General features: G+C 48.9%; 1 protein-coding gene across 1 annotated transcript in view; it reads right to left on the reverse strand.

The window, feature by feature from the left end:
• Positions 1-18093, reverse strand: part of NDUFA10 (NADH:ubiquinone oxidoreductase subunit A10) — a 49239-nt gene that overhangs the window by 17929 nt on the left and 13217 nt on the right. Inside the window, exons 7-9 of the mRNA XM_059051983.2 lie at positions 17688-17742; positions 15332-15417; positions 6510-6618 (exon numbers count right to left, since the gene is read on the reverse strand). Of these exons, the coding sequence (XP_058907966.1) occupies positions 6510-6618; positions 15332-15417; positions 17688-17742 (250 nt within the window). The remainder of the gene's footprint in view (positions 1-6509; positions 6619-15331; positions 15418-17687; positions 17743-18093) is intronic.

Consider the following 18093-nt stretch of genomic DNA (forward strand, 5'->3'; position numbering starts at 1 on the left):
CAAAGAATAGATAAGAAAAATATAAAACATATATAGTAGGATAAGCTATTTAAACACAAATGTATCAGTAATTACACTAAATGTGAATGGACAAATATTCCCAATATTTAGACTGGACAAAAACTAAAGACATAACTGTTTTCAGGTTAAAAGGTGTCCACTGGAAATACAAAGATACAGAATGAATGAAATTAAAAGATGTAGAAAAAGCAATACCATGTAAATGCTAACTAAAGGAAAGCTGTAGACGCTACATAACTTTCAAATAAAGTAACCTTTAAGGTAAGAACCATGACTAAAGTTAACAGGGAAAATTTCATAACATATAAAAGGGTGACTCTATTAGGAATGTAGAGCAAGTCTAAATTTGTGTATGTCTAATAATACGACCTCAAGATACACACAAAGCAGAACTTGACAGAAATAAAGGAGGCAGAAACCCACACAGAGTGACAGATTTCCAGACGCCTCTCACAGCAAACTGACAGAAGAAGGAAACAAAAATCAGTGAGGATAGAGACAATGTGAAGAATGTGATCAAGAGACTTCCTTTCAATGACACTACAAGAACCTTGCACACAACGGGGCAGAGTAGGCCTTCTTCTCAAGGACCATGAAACATCACCAAAATGACCAATGCTCAGCCGAAAAGTCAGTCTCAGCCACGTTCCAAGAACAGAAATCATAAGACTGTTTCTAACTAGAGTGGAATTAAGCAAGAAATCAGTAACAAAAAGACAACTGGAAAGATTCCAACTGCTTTTAAATGATCCAATATAATTTGAATTCACACACTGGTCAAAAAAGAAATCAGGGCTTCCCTGGTGGCGCAGTGGTTGAGAATCTGCCTGCCAGTGCAGGGGACACGGGTTTGAGCCCTGGTCTGGGGGGATTCCACATGCCACGGAGCAACTGGGCCCGTGAGCCACAACCACTGAGCATGCGCGTCTAGAGCTTGTGCTCCACAACAAGAGAGACCGCGACGGTGAGAGGCCTGCGCACCGCAATGAGGAGTGGTCCCCACTCACCACAACTAGAGAAAGCCCTTGCATAGAAACGAAGACCCAACACAGCCAAAAATAAATAAATAAATAAAGTGACATGTCATTTAAAAAAAAAAAAAGAAATCAGATTAAAATTAGAAAATATTTTGAATTGAAGGATAAGGAAAACATAACATCAAGAATTATGAGATCAGGACTCCCTTGGTGGCACAGTGGTTAAGAATCCACCTGCCAATGCAGGGGACACGGGTTCGAGCCCTGATCTGGGAAGATCTCACATGCTGTGGAGCAACTAAGCCCGTGCACCACAACCACTGAGCCTGCACTCTGGGGCCTGCGAGCCACAACTACTGAGCTCATGTGCCACGACTACCAAAGCCCGCGCACCTAGAGCCTGTGCTCCACAACAAGAGAAGCCACCGCCATCAGAAGCCCACGCACTGCAACGAAGAGTAGCCCTGCTCAACGCAACTAGAGAAAGCCCGCGGGCAGCAACAAAGACCCGATGTGGCCAAAAATAAATAAAATTTTTTAAAAATTTTTAAAAAAAGAAAGAATTATGAGATCAAGTTAATTAAGACAAATGTGGAGGGCAATGCGACCAGCTTTACACGCATATATTCAAAAGCAAGACAGGCTGAAAATCAATGATCCACCCACTCATACTAAGAAGACAGAAAAACAGCAAGTGAAAAGGAAAAAATAAGGAGCAATAATCAGTGAATTCGAATGTACAACAAACAATACCAAGCAAGAAGCTAGTTCCCTAAATGACAAACTTCTTTCAAGAGTATAGAAGGAAGGGACACACCAGGACCAACAACAGGGATGGAGAAGGGGACGGCAGTCACCATCAGATGTGATCTAATTAAAAACATTAAAAAAGGACACTTTAAACAACTTAGTGAAAGAAATTAGAAAATTACAAATGAGGGCAACTTCCTCAACAAACACAACTTTCAAAACCTAAGAAGTAACAGAATATTGACCATTCCGCATCTATTAAACAAATTTATCATTTAAAATATTTCAACATGGCTCCATCAGTCAGTCCTTCCAAACACTGGAAGAAGCAGTAATAACAATCTCAGGCAAACTCTTCCAGAGAATAAAATGTGGGGGTCCCATCTCAACTTAGTGTTTGATAGCAGCATGATCCTGATAATAAATCTGACAAGGATATTATAAGAAAGGAAAATTACCATCCAATATAAATACAAAACTCCTAAACTAAATATGTGAATTAGGTTCAGCTACACGTGAAGAGGATAAAGCACACACAAGTGGAACTGATCCAGGAAATCAAGGTTGGCCTCACATTAGAAAATCAATCACTATAATTTTTATGACCATATTAACATAAAGAAGAGAAAAATCACCCGTGACAGACAAATGTGATAAAACTCAACACCCGTACTCGATAGAAGGTCCTTGGAAACTACTACAATAACATGGAACTTCCCTAATCCGAGAAAGAGTATCTACACCTAACCCAGAGCAAACATAATATTTGGTGAATTATTGAAGACTTTCTCCACGAGCTCAGAAACAAGAGAAGGACGACCACTGTTACGATTTCTATCCAACCGTGAACTAGAGACACACCCAGTGTATTAGGGCAAGGAAGAAACACAGGTATAAAGATTAGAAAGAAACAAAACTGTCATTATTTGCTGGCATGCATTTTCCTTTCTACATGGGACTTTCAAATGCCCATTTTCCATACAGATTTAATTTTTGAAACTTGTAGTGTTTCCTGTAATTGTCGTGACGATAGCCTGGGCCGCTGGTTCGCTGGAATTTATTTGCTCTGAGAAGCGTCTCCTCCCAGCAGTGAGCAGGGCTACCTGGGGCCCTCACCCACTCCACGAGGGACAACGTTGGTGCAACTGGGTCTCCTCCATGACACGTCAGGCCACTCCGTCCCCAGGAGCCCTGCTGGACCTCCTGAGCCCCTCGTCTGCCCAGCCATGCTCGACCACGGTGCACGCCCCCCTACCTGGCTACCACGAGGGTCCTGCCTGTTCTGGGTACCATTCAACTTCTCTGGGGTCATTTGGCTCAATCTTCCTTGCTTACAGAGATAGAGATAAACACACCCTGTTTATAAAGAGACATACATTAACAGAAAAGACAAAATTCCTATGAACAGTCCCCCACTTGTAAAGATAACTGATGAAGTCATAAACACACTAAAGCTTAAGCTCCCTGAAGACAGAGACTTGGGCCCCCTGCCACCTCCCGCCCCTCTGAACCTCGTGCTCCCCTTCTCTCCTCACCGCAAAGCCACCTCAACCAGGACCCCAGCTTCACACAACAGTCACGCGCTGACGACTTCCAGACCCCAAACCCATTGCAGGCAGACCTCAGAAGCAGGTTCAGGTCCAAAGAGCACAACAAAGTCACGTGAATGTCTGGCTTCCCAGCGCGTATAAATGTTTCTGCTATACTGTAGTCTATTGGGTGTGCAGTAGCATTACGTCTGAAAAACCCACTGTGTGTGCCTTAACACAAACCTTCAACCGGTGAGAAACACGCTATCCACATGGCACGATGAGACGAGGGCGACCACCCACTCAGCACCTCCTCTGGGGAATAACGAGCACCTCGAACTTGCCATGCGGCCAATGAAAAATTCTCGAGCTTCCCTGGAAACCTGTACCTCTGCGCCTTCCCAAAGTCTGCCGGTTCCGACTCCAGAGTTCTAGTTCCTGAGGCCAGAAACCTAGAAATCGGCTTCCTTTTCTCACTTCCCAACACAAAAGCTCAACAGCCTCTGGCGGTTCTATCCGCAACCTGAGCACCGTGAAAACGCCCACAAGGGCCACCCTGGTCCCAGCCGACGCAGCCCTCGGCCCGTAAGCCGTTACCAGCCCCCTAGCTAATCGCTGTGCTTCTGCCTGCGCCCCTACCTAACCCATCCTTTAATCAGAAACCAGAACGCCCCACTACCACGCGCGTCACACAAATCCTCCTTCCCTGCATCCTGCAGAGGACAAGCCAGAGCCCTCACACCGGCCCGGGGGCCTCCGCAGCCTCTTACTGCTTGGCCCCGCGCGCCCACCCGCCCCCTCCACGCTCCAGCCACAGTGGCCTCCTGCCTGTGGCTCTGATGTCCCAGACACGCGGAGCTGCGCCGCTGCCTCGGTTCCCCTCCCCGTGGGGCCACCTCCCCCAGCACCCCCACCCCCTCCCCTCGCCCTGCAGCCTCTGCTCACCCATCAGCTTCTCGGTGAGGCCTTCCTGGACCACGACCGGGACTTCAAATCCAACCCCCCAGGCCCACGACAGCTCGGCCCCGCCCTCCTCTGGGAATTTAATTTTCCCCACAGCACTTGCCACTGTCACTTAATGAATTCTTTGCTTCACCTTCTGTTTATTTTCTGTTTCCTCCCACTCTGGTGTAAGTGCCTGGGAGGTCGGGGGGGTCTCCTCCGGGTCACGCGCTGCTTTGTTCCCAGGGCCCAGGACAGCTGTCCGGCGTCTAGTACGCACTCAATAAATATTTAGTGGAATAAATAACTGAACTAATGAACAAACGGACTAAATGCATGAAAGAACAAGATGAAAGCGCCTGATGCCTGGAGAGCCTGAAACGAGCGGAGGCGGCCCCTCGGGCCATCCGAGGGCACCTCGCCCATCAGGTCACAGCTGCCTCTACCAAGGGCACTGCCGCTTACACCAAAAATGGCAATGCCCTTTTTTATTACATAAATTCATTTTAAAAGGAAACTTTATATCAGTAATACAAGTGAAAAGCCAGTACCACTCAACACAAACAGTAGCAAAGCATAAGAAAAACTACCGAAGCAAAGCCACGTCCCCAAATCCCACTCACGTGTGGGTGACCGCACAATCTCTGAACCCGCCGCCCGTTGCTTCCTTGTTTAAAAGTGAGGTCACAGAATGTGACATAGGCGTCAAAGACACATTATCAGTAAATCACTACTCTGGTGTAATCAGAAGAATTTACAAGCTAAAAGGGCAACTTATTTATCTGTTTCAAAATTCTCTGTGCACCACCCCCAAGCCCCCAGGGCCCATATATGGACTAACGGACACCACCAGTGAGACCACGGGTGCGCTCGCAGGGCTGTGATGAGGGGGGGGACTCCGCAGGGGCCAGGGCACCCACCCTGCAGGACCAGATTCATCAGAGGTCACGGAAGGGCTGCAGGCAGGGGACAGACGCTGCCGCTTTGGCATTTCAGCTCAGGCGCTTCTGCATTGCGGAGGAGGGCTCTGCAGGGAGAGACCCGACGCCGAGGAGCTCAGACCGGAAGCTGCAGGACAAATTTAAGTAGGACGGCGGAGGCCGGCACAAGGTAGCAGCCCTGATGACAGGACACAGCCGCCTGTAAGACGGCCTCATCAAGGCCCAGTGGGTCATTACATGTAGGGTGGGGACAGCGACAGGGTGGGTCTCCCGGCCTCGGCAGGAGCGGCATCAGGGCACCAGCGGCCGAGAGGAGCCAGGTCCCCGCAAAACGAGAGAGAGACACCACGCACGCACTCACATCCCTGCGGACATCAGGAAGAAAGAAACGGGCCAAAATACTAACTGTAGGTCCCTCCGAGTGACACCTTTACAGTTTTACGTACTTCCCCAAATGTCTACATTTAATAAAACCTCTTCCAAGGCCACCAACAGAACTTACTTTAAAAAAAAGAAAAGGCCAAGTATCTCAGGTAAGCAAGAGAGCAACGGGGTATCCCTGGACATTCGATCAGCACAGCTGCAAGCAATGTGCAAAAAGCATCAAATCAGAGAATCACAGTCATGCAAAAATATCTAACCAAGATTTCACCTCACCTAAGTACTGACTGCTCAGCTTGCAGTTCTGATCTAAGTACAATCATTTCGTGCCTTTGCCGATAACCAAACACAACCACCACTGACGGGGAAGCGGGTCACGTTCTCACTACCCCACTGACACCACGATTCTCAGAGGAGGTGCTCACTCACCGGCCACGTTCCAAGGCAGAACTTACAACGTTCTCTACGTTCACCATTCACCACGCTGAAAACAGGTCATTCACTGAAAAGCTGCGGAAATTAGAAAGGAGACCAACGAACACTCGGCCCGCCCAGCGCCCGCCTCACGCCTGCCCCTCGCCCTCCCGAGGGCGCCCGGCCAACCGAGGACCCTCTGCAGAAACACACACCTTCCCTCCTTACGGAGGATGCGCCGTGAAGAGGAAGGCGACGCCAGAAGTGAAATCTGACGTGAAAGGACGTAAAGGCAAGCTGAGGAAGAGAGAAGGTTCTGGCGTCAAGACGACACACTGACCGGGAAGGCTGCCCGCGGCACACACGGCCCAGGGGGGCAGCGCCCCGCGCGCGGCCCTGCCTTTCGAGGAGCTGCGCCAACACAGTGACGAAGGGGGAAGGAGAATTACTGCCGTGGAAACGCAGCTCTCTCGCCAAAACAAGCCAGCAGAAAGCACTCTTCAGAGAAGTGCCTACGCGCCAGTCGTCCGAGACCCGGCGCTCGAGGGCCTCACCTCCATGAACTCATGGAAGACCCGGTCACTCTGGTGAGCGCCGACGGTGACCTCCGGGAGATACACAGGGATGGTTGTGTAGTTCAGCACCTCCAGCTTGTTCTGAACCCTAGAAGATAAGGCAAATATAGTCACACTAAACATCAAAGTATATATAAGAAAATAAGCTACCAGCCTGACTTTTTACAACGTCCATATTAAAGCATGCATCCATGCATCCTGAGCGGTCATCTCAGAAGCCAAACTTTCCCCCAAAGACCATCTGGGATGTGGGAGCTGCTCTTCTGAAACCACTTCCAGAGCCGGAGACGGGGTCTTTCAAGAGTCTCATGGCCACAGGTGACTCCCTTTGGGGACAGACACAGTTTTGAAAAATAAAAAAGGAGCCGCAGTGTGTTTTAGGCATAGGACTACCAGGAATACAAAGCTAAACACAGACACCATGTGTCACAGCGCCGCGCGCGGGGTCTGCTCTCATGAAAAATGTGCACATTGAATGACTCTTGGGGGAAAGAGAGATGAGCAACCCTCCTGCATCCCCCCCGCACCCCCCGGCCCCGCCGCCACCGCCCCACGCGATGCCCACGCCGCCTGGGGGCCGACTGCAGGAGCAGAGGCTGACGAGGCCTCGGGGAGCCGGAGGGCGGGGCTGGGGTGAACTGCCCCACAGGACGGCCTGCTGCACCCCTGCTTATAAACGTCTTCTTCCCTGCTTTTCTTGGCACCAAGAAACACACGTGAGAGGACACGCTCCTTGCTTCACCATTTTATTTTGAATGCTAAAATATTTATACTTTGTTATAACTTGCTTATTTTAAATTAAATTTAGTCTGAATATAACCACTATACTTGAAGATAAAAAGCATTTTGCGTGCTTTTAGGAAACAATGTTAAAATAAAGCTTCCTTTCTTAAGGGCTCAAAACAAAGAAAATGATTATTTTAAATGGCCCCTTTCCCATTAATGACTTATAATGGCAGAAGACGTTTCTGTCTGTAACGGCCCAAAGGGAAGCTCTTTAAATGGATCTGGCTCTCAGCTGCTTTGTGAGGACAAGCCCAGGCCTGTCCCCTGCACCCAGGGCAGACTCAGCTGCAGTCAGAACCGCCTGGTCCCAGCCCAAGCCCAGGCGACGCTCGGCCCCTCTCCCATAGAGGACCCCGGAGCGCTGCGAACCTGTGGCAGGCTGAATGTGACCCAACAGGAGGCACAGGCACGCCCCAGGGTCACCGTAAACACTGTGTCTGTGTCACTCGTATGACAACTAGTAATCCAATAACCAAACATCACCCCAAGCAAGCACTGCTGCGGCACCTTGCACGTGGCTGTAACGTACACACTCTAACATGAGGATTTTTTCTCAGTTTTAACAGTAAGTTGGTTATAGAAGACCTTTCGTCAGCGTGTATCAATAAAGTACATATTTATTTTTAACACAAATAGAATTATTCTATACTTATTACAGCAAGGATAATTTTTAAAGTGATCTCACCATAAACAATTTCAACTAAAAATGAAGTTTATATTTTTTAATGTTAATAAATATCAAAGTGGGGTATGATTTGATTTTCTCTGTGGTTTGAAAAACCTAAAACAACCCTGAAGAGCTGGAAACAACAGACTGGCCTAGGGGACTGTGTGTAATGTACAGAGCAACAGCGCCATCTATGCTTAATTTGGCAGAATTACAGTTTACACACAACCCTCCTTTCAAAATGGGTGTATCTTTGAACAAATATCTTCAAACTGCTTTTGAAGATTAAAAAAATAATCTACAGTGACTGTTCTACCACTTACTCAAACTTGGATAAACTGCTCCTTCACATGCTGACTACCAGCTTAAACGATGACCAAGAAGAATCCGTGTGTCCCGTCTCCAGTAAACCCCAAATCTCAGCCTCCAAAAACTACAGACACATTCCAGATTGAAGATAAGCGAGGAACGGAAGACAACAGGAAGCCTTTTATGACTCAGGAGCAAAAAGCGGTGAAAGGAAACATTCTGCTCACAGAGCACTTAGTTTAATTAAGGAGATTCAAAACCTAAGCAAACGCTCTTCACATCACAGGCCAAAGTGCCCCCCACCCCCAGGAAGACAGAGCATCCTACAGTGTGGTTCACAAAACCAGGTGCTCTGCCACATAATTCCAAAACAAGAGTGAGGCCAAGAGGAGAAAGAAAGAAAAAAATATTAAACTATGACTTACGACTCAAACTGTTTCCCAATTAACAGGATGCTTATACTTTCTCCTAAAACATGTCCAAAGCATATTCTTTAGTTTCTCCTGAATTGCAAAGTTCTGCTTGAAACCCTATACTTCTGATACCAAACTCATACCCTGCAGTTTTTGTAGCACTGGAATTTCCTGTTAGAAAGCCATCCTCCAGGAGTCTTAGAAAAGGGCGAGAGGGGCGCCCAGGCGCTGGAGGGCGGGGGGAAGGTGGGGTGGGGGGGGATGTGGGCGCGGTGCAGGCCTCCCTGGTAACAAGTCTCCAGGACGAGGATGAAACCACCAGGGCGGCGCCGGTCAGTTGTGGATTACGGATACGAACACAAAATGCCATCAAGGCTGGCAAATAAGCACTCACACGCACATAATTATACACCACACACGTTCGGAGATGGTACAAAAATGTCCTAAACCAATAATTTGGTCAGGTTCTAGACAAAACGAGTATAACTGGTAAATAATTATCTTAGAAAATGGCCATAATTTTCACTTGAGTCTCCCAAATAAAGAAATGGTACTTAAATGAAAATAAACACAATTACCATTGTAAACCATTATGAAAGATCCTTGGGAGGCAGAGGAGCAAAAAACTGGGAGAAGGAAAGAACAACACCATTTATTTCAAAAATAATTAAAACAATTGAATGCTGTAATTTGTAAACTGTGAGGGAATGACAGGCTCCCTCTCCACGCTCTGATATCAACATAACTGAATAACTAATAAGATTATGATCTTAAGACGTGAACTTTGGACACGGTCTAGCATCTAACTGATACACATCCCGGAGTGCCTTCGGAAATCACACTGTGCTTCTTACTACCTGTGCGAGGAGTGGGAAAGGCATCCATCCCCTCGTTGCCCAGCCTCAGCAAGATGTCAGGGTGCCAGGACAGTCCCCTTGTTGTACGTCTTTCACGTACTCTGCCCCGCAGTAGCTAATACTAACAAGAATCACATATAAATCCACATAAAACGACAACCGGAGAAGTAAAGAGAAGGGTTCAGGTAGAAAAGAAGGTGGAGAGAGCGCGGCCTAGGAGAGCGCTCAGACCTCTGGGTAATTACCGGGCAGAGGGGAGGTAATGGAGTCAGGAGACTGTCTGTGTCCTGATGCAAGAGGCAGAACCAGACGATGCGGACTCTGAATTAGTTGAAGGAAATGAAACTTGGATTTATGCCTAAACCAAGACATGCCACTGAAGTATTCTGAGTAAAGAAAGCACAGGGTCACTGCAACATTTTATGAAAATTAACCTGGCGGGCGTATGCACAGGGCATGGGTGGGACGAAGACATAACTAACCGAGGAGCGGAGATCAAACCCCAAAGAAGAAGAGTCACCGGAGACCAGCACCACCCTGGGGCTGGGGCCCAGGGCAAGGTGAGGGGTCCGCAGGGAAAAGGGGGGCTCAAGCAGATGACCCCAGGGGAGGAAGCAACGACCCCACCCGGACTCCAGCCGAGGCCGAGATAGGAGGGAGGGCACGACAGAGAGCGCAGGAGGGCGCGGCGAGCTGCGAGCCGCGGGGTCCACCGCAGCTCCGGGACCTCAGCGGGGCAGCGCTCTTGGAGGCCCGGTCCCCCACCTGCAAGAGGACGGGAGCCTCCACCGGGCAGAGTGCTGTGGACTCAGGAAACGTTTCTCAGACACGGGGTCGACACTGACCGTGTGCCTGTGATCAAGCTGACACCTCGAGCTCTCAGCCGAGGGAGAGCAGCACGCAGCAGTTCAGGCAGACCCCATCTCACGTGCTCTGCTCTGCTGCACCGCGCAGACGCTGCGTCTCTCACAAGTTGCAGGTTTGTGGCAACCCTGCGTTGTCAGATGGTGGTTACGATTTTTTAGCAATGAAGTATTTTTTAATTAAGGTATGTACATGTTTTTAGACATAATGCTACTGCACACCTAACAGACTACGGTTTGGTGTAAACATAACTTTTATATGCGCTGGGAAACCAAAAAGTTCACGTGACTTGCTTTAGTGCGAGACTTGCTTTACTGTGGTGGTCTGGAACCAACCCGCATTATCCCTCAAGTCTGCCTGTAAAGACTTTTTTTTTAAACAAGGTTCAGAATGAAACATTACATAATATCGTTTAGGTAAATTTACAAACACATATACATATGTAAGTATCTGACAAAAAAGAAAGTCAACCACTAAGCTTTAAAAAACAAAGAGGGACTCCAGCTTCAGCTCCAACAGGGAAATAGCCTGGAAACCATCTCTCTAGTCCTCACAACAAAGGAAGCTGAGAAAAATGAAAATCAGTTGCTTGTCCTGGAATAACAGGAACAACAACATATGGGTGATCAGAGCACACAGAGCGTGGAATGAATGACAGCAACGCCATAAGGGATGTGGAGGGAGGATTCCGCCCCAGCCGTGAAGTGGTATCGCCACCTGAAGGCGGGCAGACGTGACCTGGAAACTACAACAACGATAACACAGTTTTACAGAGTACAACAGATGTGCTAAGAGAAAAGATAAAATGGAATCAAACAGAACGCCCAGTTAAAACCAGAAAAGGTAGAAAACAGGGGCAGGGGAAGAAAACAAAGAACAAATGCAACAAACAGAAAACGATGACAAACATGGTAAAAATTAATCCAAATATATCGACAGTCACTTTAAATGTGAACCATCCAAATACACCAATTAAAAGATGGAGACTGACAGAGTTGATTAAAAAAATAAGACCAACTATATGCCCTCTATGAGACACCCACCTGAAATCAATCCAGAGATTCAGGCTAAAAGTAAAGGGATGGAAAAGGATACACCATTCCTAGACTAAGTGAAAGCTGGAACAGGTACATTAATTTCAGACACAGCCGACTTCAGAACAAGGAAAGGATCAGGAATAGAGAGGGGGACTGTGTAAGGATAAGGAGGTCAGGTGTCCAGGACGATTTAACAATCCCAAACACGTACGCAACTTACGGAGCACCAAAATGCAAGGAGGCAAAACCGAATACAACTCAAAGGAGAAACAGACAAATCTGCCACTGCGGTTAAAGATTTCGGCACTCTCCTTCAGACAGACCCAGCAAACAGAAAAGCAGCAAGGACATGGAGGACCTGAACATCACCCGCAATCGGCTCAATCTCACTGACCCTTGTAGAACACGCGCCACTTGACGACAGCAGAGTACACACTCTTCTCCCGTTCAGCCGGAACATTATCCAAGACGGAAAGCACTGCTGACCGTATGAAACGTCTTAACAGAGGTAAAAGAGCAGAAATCATACAAAGTATGTTCTAAGACCACAATGGAATTAAACTAGAGGGAAATTTATATCATCGAAGGCATTTTTAGAAAAGAAGAAAGATCCAAAATCAATCATCTAAGCTTCTACCTTAGGAAACGAGAGCAAGAAGAGCAATTGAAGCCTAAAGCAAACAGGTCAAAAAAATAGCAATAAAATTGGAGTAGGGCTTCCCCGGTGGCGCAGTGGTTGAGAGTCCGCCTGCCGATGGAGGGGACACGGGTTCGTGCCCTGGTCCGGGAAGATCCCACATGCCGCAGAGCAGCTGGGCCCGTGAGCCATGGCCGCTGCGCCTGCGCTTCTGGAGCCTGTGCTCCGCAACGGGAGGGGCCACGACAGTGAGAGGCCCACGTACCACCAAAAAAAAAAAAAAAAAAAAAAATTGGAGTAGATGTCAATGAAACTGAAAATAAGAAAACAACAGAGAAAATCAATAAAACAAAGAGCTGGTGCTTTAAAAAGATCAATAAACATGAAGAAAAAAATCACAAAGGACAAATAAATAGCCAATAAAAATGCACCTCTTTGAAGTTCGGTGTTTATGAAATGCAAAAATAAAGCAAATGCTTTTCTTTGATATCAAAATCATAAGTTTTTGTTTGCTTCTTATTTTAACTATTCTGTCTTAATAAGGGCTTTCAGAAGACTGGTTCCAGCGTGCAAGCTGGTACTCATCTTCTGGAGAACCATTTCACAACGCACCAACAGTTGCAAAATGTGCTCATATAATCTGACCCGGTAACTCCACTTTTATACCTTAAGAAAGTAACCTGAAATGGAACAAAAATAAGTACACTATGCCCATTACTGTTATTACGATTACGAAGAAATGGAAATAACCCAAAAGACTGATATTAAAGAAACAGTAAATGGATTATGCCTGTATCTCCAAGGTCAGCAACCCTTTCTGTAAAGGGCCAGATGGTAAATATTTCAGCCTGAGAGGGCTACGTACGGCTTCACATCTGTACTTTTTCCTAGTCTTTCAAAAATGTAAGGACCGTTCTTGGCAGCTGAGGCCTGGGTGGGCCCACGGACCACGGTTTGCCACCCGCCGACGGGCACCAGTCAGTGGATTTATGCAGCACGAGCAGCCATTAAAAAATCGAGTTTTTTCCAACATTTAACAAGATAGGGACACGCTCGTATCAGAAGTTACAACACAAAGACATAAGGCAAGGTAATTTTTATTTAGAAACACATGAATACAGCAACGCTTTACAAAAGACGGGAAGAGGCTGCACTAAACGCTGACGCTGGCTCCTGCGGGGGCAGAACTGCGGGAGGCCTGGCTCCGTCTTGGACTCTGTCTGCGAACTCTCTCCGACGAGGGGGCGTGACCCTGAGCCCCAGCCCCGGGGCCCAGCCTTTGCTCCGCTCTCCGCCCCAGGCTAGATTCTTCAGCATCACGCTCACTCTCGGCCCTCCTGCTCGCTCACACACACTGGGCAAACCCCGACCTCGCTCGCATCCGGAGCTCTGCCTCACCCCACCGTACCTCCATGACCGTGTCCCCCGGCCCCTGGCAGCCGACCACAGCTCTTTCCCCACCCGGTCCTCCCCACGGGCCTGGGTGGCACTCTGGACCTTCTCCTCCCTCCTCAAACCGCAACACGGTCCCTCCCGCCCTCAAGGCCTCTCGGGGCTGATGACCCGTCTCTCATTTCACTACGAAGACAGAAGCCAGCTGAAGAGAAGCTCCAGGCGCGCCTGGCACAGACCCACTTCCCTAAGCCCCGCCCTGTCCCCCCCCTGCCCAGCGCCGGCGTGGAAAGCAGGGACTGCCCACCAGTGCACCGGCCCACGCCCTCCTCCGGGGCCTCTCCTGTCCTCTCGGCACCCATACGCCCAGCCCAGCCACAGGACCTCTCTCACTGGTACAAGACATGCGATTTCTTCCACCTTAAAACACACAACAAAAACCGTGAAAAATGAACAAAATTTTAAGTCTTAGTTTTAACAACTAAACCAATAGGTTCAAAAGGAAAAATTATTCAACTTCCAAGCACAGGATATGGAAAACTAACGGCAGTCCATTCTCCATACACGCTCATATGAGGATGCAGCCAAGTGGGAAAAAACAAGTGCGTTCGCTGCTGAGAGAAAAACTGACCTAGCGAAGTGCCTGCACCGCGGAAGGCCAGCTCCACGGCGCTCACCCGATGGGCTGACGGCAGAGCGGTCGCCCAGGCAGAAGGCCACGCGTGGGTCACACAGACGTGTGTTCCCCAACACTGACCCAGCCCCGCCACCGCCTGCCCGGGTGCCAGCAGCGCAGGCCGATGCGAGCCTCCGCCAGGCCCCCGCCCCGGGGCACAACGGGGGTCGGCTCCCCGGGTCCCTCCAGCACAGGCGCAGTCACCTACGCTCCCAGGAAAGTGACGTTTCCTGGGTTGGAGCTGTCTCCTCTGCCTGGAACGCTTCTGCAGAGGCACAGAACTTGCCCACCGCTGCGAGCAGAGCAGGCCTGCACCGCCGTCTCCCTGGGCCGGAGCACCAAGCCCCACGCGCCAGGGACAGCGTGACCGCGGTGAGTACCTGCCTCCCTGCCGGGAGGCTGGGACCCAAGTAGGTACTAAAGCAGAGGGTGCTGTGTGACCGGCACCCAGCACAAGTTCTGCACACTGTCTGATGGGCTTTCTGGGCAAAATACTGCCCACGTGTTACTGTATCTCTCATGAACAAAGTAGCTCGCTCAGCATGTCCCCTTCTGCCGTGGCCTCCCCCACCTCCACGTTCACCACGGCCTCCCCGCCCCTCCTCTCCCGGCTCCAGCCCCAGCGGCTCCTGTCTCAGGACCTCTCCCTGCCGGCATCCCCGCCCCGCGCTCAGCCCAGACACTGCGGGGCCCAGTCCTCGCACACTTGGGTCTCCTCAGAAGAGGGGCCTTCACGCCTTCCCCAGAGCGCCCTCCGTCACTCACCCCAGCCACTCGCTGCCCCACTACCCAGGGTTACCTCTCTCCCCGGCCTTTAGCACCGTATGGCTCTACTGATTCGGTGACAGCAGGACTTTTATTTGACACTATATTTCCTAAATCTGGAACACTGCCTGGCACAGGGTGCAAGCAACATATTTGTTGAATTAATAATGGCAATCAATCAAGTCATTGTCAGATCAGAGAAAGCAAGAGCCTGTTTGGAAGGGAATAGGAAGTACTACGCCTCAGTATCTGGCAACCTGCAACACAGTTACCGCAGACTTCTGTAAGCCCCCACAGCGGGCAGCGGGCAGCACCGGAAGCCAGCCCCGCCCCATCCCGGCAAACGCCCGGCAAACGCCCGGCAAACGCCCGGCAATGCCCGGCCGCGGCGGACTCACCGCATCCTCAGGCTGTGGAAAGTGCGGTCGTCCTGCTCCGGCCACGGGCCTTTCTCGCACTTCAGATACTCAATATCCTCGATCACCTGGACAGAGGAATTTAATAAGACAACATTCAGTGCACGACAAACCACAAACACCTGGCAGGGAGAATCGCACCATGAAAGTCAAAGTGAAAGCAAGTTGGGCAGACGGCCTCCTGGGAAGTGGGGGCCGAGTGACGACGCCCCGCGTGGGCGCCTGGCCCAGCCGACGCCGGGGCACTGTGGCGACCCATGGCAGGCTGGGAGAGAAGCAGCGGGCGCAGGAAGAACCAAGATGAGGGAGGAAAATTAGCATTCCTCACGGGCTCCTCATTTCCTCCCATGTGACTTTATTCCGGAAGGCAAGATTCAGCCACTCAAAACAACAACAGGACAAGAAAATAAATACATTTCCTAGAGAGCTCCGACAATCCAAGTTCCTCAGCCCCAAAGCCTGCGGTCCGTACAGCCTGACCTCCCAGTGGGGCGGCCTTTCCAGACGCATTCTCCCCCACAACACACCGAACTTGGGGAGCTCTCCTTAGCTTTCTAGAATTGGAGAACATTCAGTTATGAACACAAATAATCACCCAGTCTCAGAGAAAATGTATTACTCCTCTGCTCAGGCACATGCCATGGGAACAGTCTGTCAAAGGAATAAAAATTACCCAAAGACAAACAAAAATCAACATCACAGAAAAGGAAGGCTGGAAGGAAATGAAATGCAGCTTAATTGGTCCAGGTAGAAAGAACCAAGCCTAAAAGAACTGCCAGGGCTGGACCCAGAGCCAGACTTGACTGCGGGTCTCCCGTCCTGGAGGACAGAGGCCTATCGCTCCAACTCTCGTCTCCCCTCTCCCCAAGCCAGGAGGCAGCTGAGGGCTGTGCTATCATTGAAGCAGCCAACGGCTTGGCAAAGCTTTCTGTTTGCTGTCACCACCTACACCCCAACCCCAGATCATAAAACCTGTATTTTCTTCTAGATTTTTTTACACCTTTTGTTTTGTGTTTTTAGTAATTTATCCTTAAGATATAACATAAAATACAGGCCTTTTTTCTTTAACGTAATGGATGGTCATTTGCCTCAATACCATTTAAGAAATAATCTATTTTCCTCTATGTTTTTTATCAACCTTTAAGGCACTGACTTTTCCAAGCTAAAGTCACAAACACACATGAGCATACACAGGCACCTGTTTCTGGACTCTGTTCTGTCCCATTAAGCTATTTATTTATTTATTTTTTGCGGTACGCGGGCCTCTCACTGCTGTGGCCTCTCCCGTTGCGGAGCACAGGCTCCGGACGCGCAGGCCCAGCGGCCACGGCTCACGGGCCCAGCCGCTCCGCGGCACGTGGGATCTTCCCGGACCGGGGCACGAACCCGCGTCCCCCGCATCGGCAGGCGGACTCTCAACCCCTGCGCCACCAGGGAAGCCCTAAGCTATTTATTAATCCCTGTATTACTACCACAGTGCTTAACTAACATAATTTTGTAATATGTTTTCATACTTGGGCAGGAAAATGTTATTCCTTCTCAAAATTTTTGGCTATTACTCACTAAGTTCTCCTGAAAACTGCAGAGGCCGACTAGAAGTTCTGAATGTCAGAGACGCCTCTAGGAATCTGGGGGAAAAGCTGGTAACTTGACACAGTTGGCTGCCGAACAACACACTCCACGCAGCCAGGAACCCGAGCGCTACCTGGAGGCGGCCCTCCTTGCGCGTGGATAGTGGTGCCTGTACATCCGCAGTGCCGTGTAGCACCAGGATGTTTATTGCTGAAAACTGAAGACCGTGCAGTGCTGTAGGATTTACTACTGAAAAAAATCCACGTATGAGTGGACACTCACGGTTCAAACCCATGTAGTTCAAGGGTCCACAGTCTTAATAAGTCTTTCCTGTTAACAAATCCAACTTTCAGTTTTACCATCTGCTTAACAAAAATGTGGGTGCAGATAACCTAAGGTTCTTTGTATCTTCACCGTTCCATAATTTTAAGATACTAGAAGCTGAATAATGTAAAAGAAAATCAAAATCTCATGACCAGGGGAATGTGATGGGTTGGCTCAGTACTTCTTTTACATTATAATACACAGACGCCTCTAAGACCAGTAGGAGCTGAACTCATTACCTGATTCGTAAAAACCTTATACATGAATTAAATTTAAGAATGATTCACTTTGTTATAAAGGAGAAACTAACACACCATTGTAAAGCAATTATACTCCAATAAAGATGTTAAAAAAATAAAAATAAAAATAAATAAATAAATAAGTAAAAGCACAGACTTGGGGGAAAAAAGAATAATTATACATTTTTCAGCCATTTTCTTACCTTTTCTGCGTCTTGAGCTTCCCTTGCACTGTACTGTAAAACCTCACATTTTTCACTGTAAGAGAAAACAAGATGACATTCATGTAAATCTTCCATGTGGATGTTACTGTACAAATGAATACATGTCATCAAGGCTCCCACTCTAAATATCAACACTCTACATTCTCTGAACTGGCTCACAGGGCATGACCAGCTAAGGAGGGCAAGTCAGAAGCAGGGACATGCTCGAGGCTGGACAGTGACACCTGCAGGTCTGTTTCCTGACTTCCCCTCTGACTGGACCGCACCCCGCTACATAGGCGTGAGGCCAGCGGCTACAGGGGGCAGAGACACGAGTCTTCTGTGCTGCCACACAAACCATCTCCAGCTGCAGCACTCGCTATAGGAAGGTACAGGGGAGCCCGGG

This window comes from Kogia breviceps, chromosome 2 (genome assembly GCF_026419965.1).
Source record: "Kogia breviceps isolate mKogBre1 chromosome 2, mKogBre1 haplotype 1, whole genome shotgun sequence".
Classification (NCBI taxonomy): Eukaryota; Metazoa; Chordata; class Mammalia; order Artiodactyla; family Physeteridae; genus Kogia; species Kogia breviceps.